This window comes from Entelurus aequoreus, linkage group LG04 (genome assembly GCF_033978785.1).
Source record: "Entelurus aequoreus isolate RoL-2023_Sb linkage group LG04, RoL_Eaeq_v1.1, whole genome shotgun sequence".
NCBI lineage: Eukaryota > Metazoa > Chordata > Actinopteri > Syngnathiformes > Syngnathidae > Entelurus > Entelurus aequoreus.
In genome coordinates, this window is record NC_084734.1 from 49,224,285 (window position 1) to 49,233,264 (window position 8,980).

At 35.1% G+C, this 8,980-nt stretch overlaps 1 protein-coding gene across 1 annotated transcript in view; it reads left to right on the forward strand.

The window, feature by feature from the left end:
- stum (stum, mechanosensory transduction mediator homolog) overlaps window positions 1–8,696 on the forward strand; it is a 28,997-nt gene extending 20,301 nt beyond the window's left edge. Inside the window, exon 3 of the mRNA XM_062045087.1 lies at window positions 5,783–8,696. Within this exon, the coding sequence (XP_061901071.1) occupies window positions 5,783–5,817 (35 nt within the window). The 3' untranslated portion in view covers window positions 5,818–8,696. The remainder of the gene's footprint in view (window positions 1–5,782) is intronic.
- The last annotated feature ends 284 nt before the right edge of the window (window positions 8,697–8,980 follow it).

Below are 8,980 nucleotides of genomic sequence, written 5' to 3' on the forward strand. Positions count from 1 at the left end.
TCATTATATTATATATTTTAATATACAAATGAATATATTATACTTTGTTAATAGCACACTAATTAATATATTATTGGTATTCAATAATAATAATCGTTTTATATATAATCATATAATAAAATAATAATATTCATTAGCTACACAATTTAAAATATCATACATTGCTATCAGTATATTAATTAACAGATGTTATTCAATTAATAATATTAATGTTTATTTCATATTTACTGATTAGTAAAATAGTGATATTAATTATATTACAATATTAAACAATATACAAAATAATGTGTTACACATTATTAGTAGTAATTTAATTATTATATGTATTGTTAATAATGATGTTTTATTTAGTAATTGTTATTTAGCAAAATATTATTATTCATTATATTATAATATGTATTCATATACAAATTAAAGGGGAACTGCACTTCTTTGGGAATTGTGTCTATCATTCACAACCCTTATGTAAGACAAGAACTTACAGTCGTGGTCAAAAGTTACACTGTAAAGAACATAATGTCATGGCTGTCTTGAGTTTCCAATTATTTGTACAACTCTTATTTGTTTGTGATAGAGTGATTGGAGCACATACTTGTTTGTCACAAAAAACATTCATGAAGTTTGGTTCTTTTATGAATTTATTATGGGTCTACTGAAAATGTGACCAAATCTGTGTTATGATGCTAAAATCCTGGCAAAATGTTTGGCTACACGACTGAAGTCTGTTTTGTCAAATATTATTCACCAAGATCAATCAGGCTTCCTACAAGGAAGAAACATAGGAAACAATATTAGACAGTTATTAGAAATTATAGAAAATTATAATATGGAAAATAAAAGAGGATTAATTTTTGTAGCTGATCTGGAAAAGGCTTTTGACAAAATTAGCTTGGATTTTATTTGTAAAAGCTTAGTTTTTTTCAATTTTGGCAACTCCTTATTACACTGGATCAAGACGCTATATAATAAAACTAACTGTAGAATTATCAACAATGGATACATCTCTGGGACAATACCTCTATTAAGAGGTCTAAAACAAGGGTGCCCTTTGTCTCCATACTTATTTATTATTGCTATGGAAATATTGGCGATTAAAGTTAGATTGAATAAAAATATTGAAGGGCTCAGTAATAATAATATTGAAAGTAAAATAACAATGTATGCAGACGATACAAGCTTCTTTATAAGCCCCAATCCTCATTGTTTGCGAAACCTTCTTGAGCTTTTGGACATATTTTCACAGCAATCTGGGCTTAAGCTAAATTATGATAAATGTAAAATATTAAGGATCGGAAATCTAAAGGGAACGTCCTTTCGAATGGAATGCAAAGTGCCTGTTTTGTGGACAGATGGACCAGTTAACATACTTGGTGTTGTTGTACCAGAGAATCTGGAAGATCTAGGCTCAGTAAATTATGATAATCGACTAAGAAAGCTGGATAAAATTATGCAATTATGGAAAGGGGAAACCTTAACCTTGTATGGTAAAATATCTATTGTCAACTCGTTAATTATTCCTCAATTTATTTATTTGTTTTTGTCATTACCAGCTCCATCACAAAACTTTTTTAAGATTTATGAGCGGAGGGTCTTCGATTTTGTCTGGGACGGCAAACCAGAAAGGATTAAAAGAAAGGTTTTGTACAATGAATATGAATATGGGGGCCTGAAACTTCTCAACCTTGAAGCTATGTGTCTGTCTTTAAAAGCATCAATTGTTCCAAAGATGTATTTAAACATTGAGTGGTACACAAGTGTCCTGTTGGACAAAAAACATGTACTGTATCAAAAGAAATTGTAACCTTTTTTACAAGTGATCCCCTCCCATTTTCCTTATGTAAAGAGTCTGCTGGGAAACATGGTGGGGTTCATAAAGGAAACAATCCACTCATGGTGGTGTTTTCAATTTTATGTACCAGAAAAAAGAGATGATATTTTGCAGCAGATAATATGGATGAACTCTAATATTGTAATAGATGGAAAGCCTTTCTTTTGGAAAAAATATGCTTGAAAGAGGAATCATTTTTGTCAATGACATTATCAATGAGAATGGTAAAATTATGAAATATGATGAATTTACAACTATGTATGGTGATGCTTGTTCAAGCTTTTCATTTAATCAACTAACTGGAGTCATTGGGAAAAAATGGAAACAAATTAATTATGGAACTACTAAATTATTAGTTTGTAAACCCTTAATAAGAAATTCTAGTTGGCAAAAAGGAACTCAAATAAATAGAAAAATATATAAGTTTTATTTAATAAAGAAATCTTTGAAGGCTGCCCCATACAACACATATGGAAAATGGGAGGACTTTTTTGACTGCCCGTTGCCGTGGGATGCAATATTCAAATTAATCTACAAAACCACTATCGATGTGCAAAATCGTTATTTTCAAATTTAAATGATTTATAACTTCCTACCCACGGGAAAAATGTTAAAAATATGGAATATGACAGAGTCAGATGATTGCCGATTTTGTTGTCAGGAACCTGAATCCACCCTACACTTGTTTTGGTATTGTCATATTGTGTCTTCATTTTGGGTGGAAGTTGAAAAAATGTGTTTAAAGATTGGTTTGTTTATGAAGCTTGATGTGGTTTCAGTTATTTTAGGAGAGTTCATTGACAATCATGATTTAGTCAATTTAATTATAGTACTCGGTAAAAGGTTTATTTTTAAGGCCAAAAACAGATATTCACTTAGTATTTCTTTCTTTAAAACATTTATTCAATATTTTTTAACTTTAGAAAATGATATGGTTGAAAATGATAATGATGCTAAAAAACATAAAAAAAGATGGGAAGTCCTCAAAGGCTTATTTTGAAAATGTAATTTTGTTTATATATAATATGCAATCTGTTGTTGTATTCCCTATTTTAAGTGTACATAAATGAAGGTGTGTATTGCTGAGTTCGACTTGGATATGATCTGGACTGTACATGGGTGCTAAATTTAAAAATGTATTTTTGTATGTGGATTGTATGCAACCTGTTGTGTTCCCTGCATGGTTTTTGGTGTACATGGGTGAAGGTGTGTGTTGCTGAGCCCGATCTGGACGTTATCTGAACTGGACCTGGTTTTAAGAACCCTTTTGAACAATCTGATTTCATTGATAACCCGGTCTGGTGAAGTTAGGGTCCTTTGTTTGTTTTGTTTGAAAGTAAAGCAATACAAAAACAATTACATAAAAAATAGTAATTAATGAAAATGTTAGTGGACCAGCACCACACACAATCATGTGTGCTCTAAAGACTGTATCTCTTGCAGACTGTATTATTCTATGTTGTAGGAACCAGAAGATTTTTTTTTTTTTTAATAACAGAAAGAGACAGCCCCTTTTGTGTAATTGAGTGTGGATGAGTGTGAATGGGGGAGGGAGGGTTTTCTTGGGTTGATGCACTAATGGTAAGTGTATCTTGTGTCTTTTTTTATGTTGTTTAAAATAAATAAAATAAAATAAAAATTTCAAAAATAAAAAAATAAAAATGTGACCAAATCTGCTGGGTCAAAAGTGTACATACAGCAATGTTAATATTTGGTTACATGTCCCTTGGCAAGTTTCACTGCAATAAGGCGCTTTTGGTAGCCATCCACAAGCTTCTGGCAAGCTCCTGGTTGAATTTTTGACCACTCCTCTTGACAAAATTGGTGCAGTTCTGCTAAATATGTTGGTTTTCTGACATGGACTTGTTTCTTCATCATTGTCCACACGTTTAAATCAGGACTTGGGGAAGGCCATTCTAAAACCTTAACTGTAGCCGGATTTAGCCATTCTTTTACCACTTTTGACGTGTGTTTGGGGTCATTGTCCTGTTGGAACCCCCAACTGCACCCAAGACCCAACCTCCGGGCTGATGATTTTAGGTTGTTCTGAAGAATTTGGAGGTAATCCTCCTTTTTCATTGTCCCATTTACTCTCTGTAAAGCATCAGTTACATTGGCAGCAAAACAGGCCTAGAGCATAATACTACCACCACCATGCTTGACGGTAAGTAAGGTGTTCCTGGGGTAAAAGGCCTCACCTTTTCTCTTCCTGGGGTAAAAGGCCTCACCTTTTCTCCTCCAAACATGTTGCTGGGTATTGTGGCCAAACAGCTCAATTTTTGTTTCATCTGACCACAGAACTTTCCTCCAGAAGGTCATATCTTTGTCCATGTGATGTCAGATGAAAGAAAAATTGAGCTCCCATAGGCTCCATTGACTTATTTAGAATGCATTAAGAAAATAAATTAATCCGTCGTCATGTGTCTCATAATGATTGTGAACGATAGGCAAAATTTCCCCCCCAAAATGCAGTTCCCCTTTAAGTAGTCAGGAGATGATGATGATGATGAGCATCAGGTGTGCGCCCGGCTGGATGCCCCGTGATCCAGCAACCAGGTCGTGCAACAAAAAAGGAGATAGGCGCCAGCAGAGTTGCCAGGTTATGACAGTTATAATAAACAATCGAACTGAGCATTTATTCTCTGTCTATTTGTTTGGGGGAAAGTTGTCCATTAAGTTGAAATATACATTTATATATATGTAGTGTTGATGTAACAAGCTACTTTTGCCGTGTAGCTTGTAGTGTAGCTTGCTACAATTCTCCGGGGATAGCTTCTCATGTAGCTACATTTAATCGAGAGTAACCTTTAGTAGCTTAGCTTACTACATTTTCCAAGGAGCTTGCCCATCACTGAATATCTGTTAGTGTAAACTTTGTTTGCAATATTATTTCAAATACTTAGAAAATGTGTACTTAATTCTCACTATACCTCCTGTCACCAAGTTTTTAGCAAATCAATGACTTGAAGTTAAGCAAAACGACTAAAAACATTCCTGCATTACATCCTGACAACATAATTGCATTTGTCTAAATATTCAAGTCTTTTCTTAAGCAAATTTTAATTATGCACACAAGTATTAACTGGTGATTAATCATGATTAATCACAATTATAGGGCGTGATTAATCTGATATAAACAATTCATCAGTTGACAGCCCTAGTAATATTATGTTCATCATATCTCTATGTGCAATATGATGTTACACTTTATGTGCACCGTGTGCATGTCTGTGTTATGCTGGAAATGCTGACTACACATTTTTGCTCTGAGATGATGTTTTTTTTCTTCTAAAAAATCCTTACTGTAACATCTGTTTTTCTTGTATATTCTTTATTTTAGCTTTATTTCTATTTAATTGATTAACTTACTTAATTTATGTTTGCAATCTAAGCCATTTGCTGCTGTAACACTGTACATTTACTGTTGTGGAATAAAGAAATGATTATTTTATCTTATTTGAAAAATATACAGATTTCATATGCATTATGTGTATTTCAGGCTGAAGTAGTTTAAATAGATTGACTCATAACAATTCTGAAAAACATTACTATTATTAAAAAACTTTAAATAATTGTTTGAGATTTCTTACAGCAGTTTTTGGGAAGCTGACATTTTTTACCCTCAAGAGTCAAAAGCCTTTTTGTTTTCTTCATGACTTTGTTAACTTAATAAGTGTGATATCATTCAGGCATAACTAATAGTCTTTGGTTTTCCTTTTGTTTTAATTTTCATTTTAATTGGCTATTAGCTAACATTTGACCCAGTTCGTAAATAAATCCTTTAGTAGTTAAATTACTTAAATGCTAAAAACTGAGTTCCAGAAAATTCTAGACATTCATTTTCCTAAATTATTTTCATAAACACCCCAGAAAAGTTCAACATTCGAATGATTTCCAAAATGAATGTAAATAATACATAAATACATAAGTAAGAAATGTCTTCTCTCAATTCAGGCTACCGAGACCAAGGTGTTCCACAGGACGTCTGAGAGGACCCCAATGGACAGGTGGTCTTTTTGAAGGACCCCCAAACATGAGGACAACCTTTCCGTCCTTTAATCGTCCGATGGCAACGATGGAGTGTTAGCGTGGTACAAAATAACAGCATGGAGAAGAAGAAGAAAGGGCAGGAATGAATCACCAAAATGTTAGCTAGCTCGCTAATCAGCGAACTTGTGCCAGCTGATAGCTTAAACCAAAACAAAGCGTTTGGGTTTTATTAAATGTTTTGTTTGTTTTCTGGTGCTTTTGGTTAGTGGAAAGTGTCCAATAAATAAAACAAAGTACTTTCATGCTATAAATGTTGCTAAATAGTTTTTCTTTTTGTTGACTTAGTATTTTTTAATTACAAAAACATGCATGTAAAATAACTTTTTGATTGATTGATTGAAACTTTTATTAGTAGATTGCACAGTGAAGTACATATTCCGTACAATTGACCACTAAATGGTAACACCCGAATATGTTTTTCAACTTGTTTAAGTCGGGGTCCACTTAAAGGCCTACTGAAACCCTCTACTACCGACCACGCAGTCTAATAGTTTATACATCAATGATGAAATCTTAACATTGCAACACATGCCAATACGGCCGGGTTATATTAGTAAAGTGCAATTTTAAATTTCCCGCGAAATATTCTGCTGAAAACGTCTCGGTATGATGACGTTTGCGCGTGACGTCTCGGATTGTGCGGACATATTGGGACACCATTGTGGCCAGCTATTAAGTCGTCTGTTTTCATCGCAAAATTCCACAGTATTCTGGACATCTGTGTTGGTGAATCTTTTGCAATTTGTTTAATGAACAATGAAGACAGAAAAGAAGAAAGCTGTAGGTGGGATCGGTGTATTAGCGGCTGGCTGCAGCAACACAACCAGGAGGACTTTGAGTTGGATAGCAGACGCGCTACCGTGAGTACAGCTTTGGCTTCCAAACATTTGATCGCTTGCCCGTCCGTGCGTGCTGCTATGTGCATGTCACGTACGTAACTTTGGGGAAATATATGTGCTGTATGAACTTTACGGAGATGAACGGTACTTTGGGCTGTGGGATTGAGTGTGATGTGCGGGTGTTTGAGTTGTATTGGTGGGTTATATGGACGGGAGGGGGGAGGTGTTTGTTATGCGGGATTAATTTGTGGCATTTTGAATATAAGCCTGGTTGTGTTGTGGCTAATAGAGTATATATACTGTATGTCTTGTGTTTATTTACTGTTTTAGTCATTCCCAGCTGAATATCAGGTCCCACCCGCCTCTCACAGCATCTTCCCTATCTGAATTGCTTCCACTGCCCTCTAATCCTTCACTCTCACTTTCCTCATCCACGAATCTTTCATACTCGCTCAAATTAATGGGGTAATCGTCGCTTTCTCGGTCCGAATCGCTCTCGCTGCTGCTGGCCATGATTGTAAACAATGTGCAGATGTGAGTAGCTCTACAACCTGTGACGTCACGCTACTTCCGGTACAGGCAAGGCTTTTTTATCAGCGACCAAAAGTTGCAAACTTTATCGTCGATGTTCTCTACTAAATCCTTTCAGCAAAAATATGGCAATATCGCGAAATGATCAAGTATGACACATAGAATGGACCTGCTATCCCCGTTTGAATAAGAAAATGTCATTTCAGTAGGCCTTAAATTGATTCATGATACAGATATATACTATCAAATATATACTAACATCATAATACAGTCATCACACAAGATAATCATCAGAGTATATACATTGAATTATTTACATTATTTACAATCCGGGATGTGGGATATAGAGGGGGGGGGGCTGGGGTGGTGGTTAGGTTTGGTTGGTATCAACACTTTAGTCATCAATCAGCATCAACAATTGCATCATCAGAGAAATGGACATTGAAACCGTGTAGGACTGACTTGGTAGGGTATGTACAGCAAGTAGTGGACATAGAGAGAGAGATCAGAAAGTACAAAAAAAAGTGTCTACATTTGATTATTTACAATTGATTATTTACAATCCGAAGAGGTATTATGTGGAAGGGAGGGTGTTAGTTTAGAGTTGTAGTTGCCTGGAGGTGTTCTTTTATTGCGGTTTTGAAGGAGGATAGAGATGCCCTTTCTTTTACATCTGTTGGGAGTGCATTCCATATTGATGTGGCATAGAAAGAGAAAGAGTTAAGACCTTTGTTAGTTCGGAATCTGGGTTTAACGTGGTTAGTGGAGCTCCCTCTGGTGTTGTGGTTATGGCGGTAAACTTTTATTCTAGAAGTCCAAACTACATTTGATTACTCTTTGTTGTTCAATCTAGGTTTATGTAAAAGCTGCAAACTGACGTGCGCAACTGCACAAGTGACACATGCACCCTGATACGTACCTCTCACGTGTGTGTGTGTGTGTGTGTGCGTGTGTGTGTGTGTGTGTGTGTGTGTGTGTGTGTGTGTGTGTGTGTGTGTGTGTGTGTGTGTGTGTGTGTGTGTGTGTGTGTGTGTGTGTGTGTGTGTGTGTGTGTGTGTGTGTGTGTGTGTGTGTGTGTGTGTGTGTGTGTGTGTGTGTGCTGTACCACTTTTTTCTCAACAAACGTGTGACAGTGTGACCTCGATGGGAGCTATAAATAGAACTTTTCAGCAAGAATCAAGGGATAATCTTTCTGGAAAAAAATCCATAATAATCCCACCTTTAAGGGAAAAAAGTGTGCATTAGCTGTATTACGACATTAGTTCTAATTTTAGCCTCCATTCCACAAACTACTCTTTTTTTTTAAATGTATTTATTTTCTACATATGATAATCTGGTACCGATGCCTTGCTTTTTAAATGCACAAACTGTTGTGTTGCTGGAGAAAGTCTAATAGTGTTCTTGCATGCTTGCTTTTGACTGTACACAAACACAAAAATTAAATAAAATGTTATCACAAAAGTATGTGCAGTAAAGTTCTTGAATCTAAGTCACTGCTTGTTTTTAGTCATTCAGACTACACACACACACACACACACACACACACACACACACACACACACACACACACACACATATATGCACGCACACACGCAGTAAGAAAATAGTTTTCTTCTCCGTAAATGACAATGGATTATTCTTTCCCCAAATTAAAAATCTCCTTGCCAATCATGTCAAAGAATTAACTAGTCAAACATAAATTCATTCTTTTTTTTTTTAAAGTCAAAGTGAC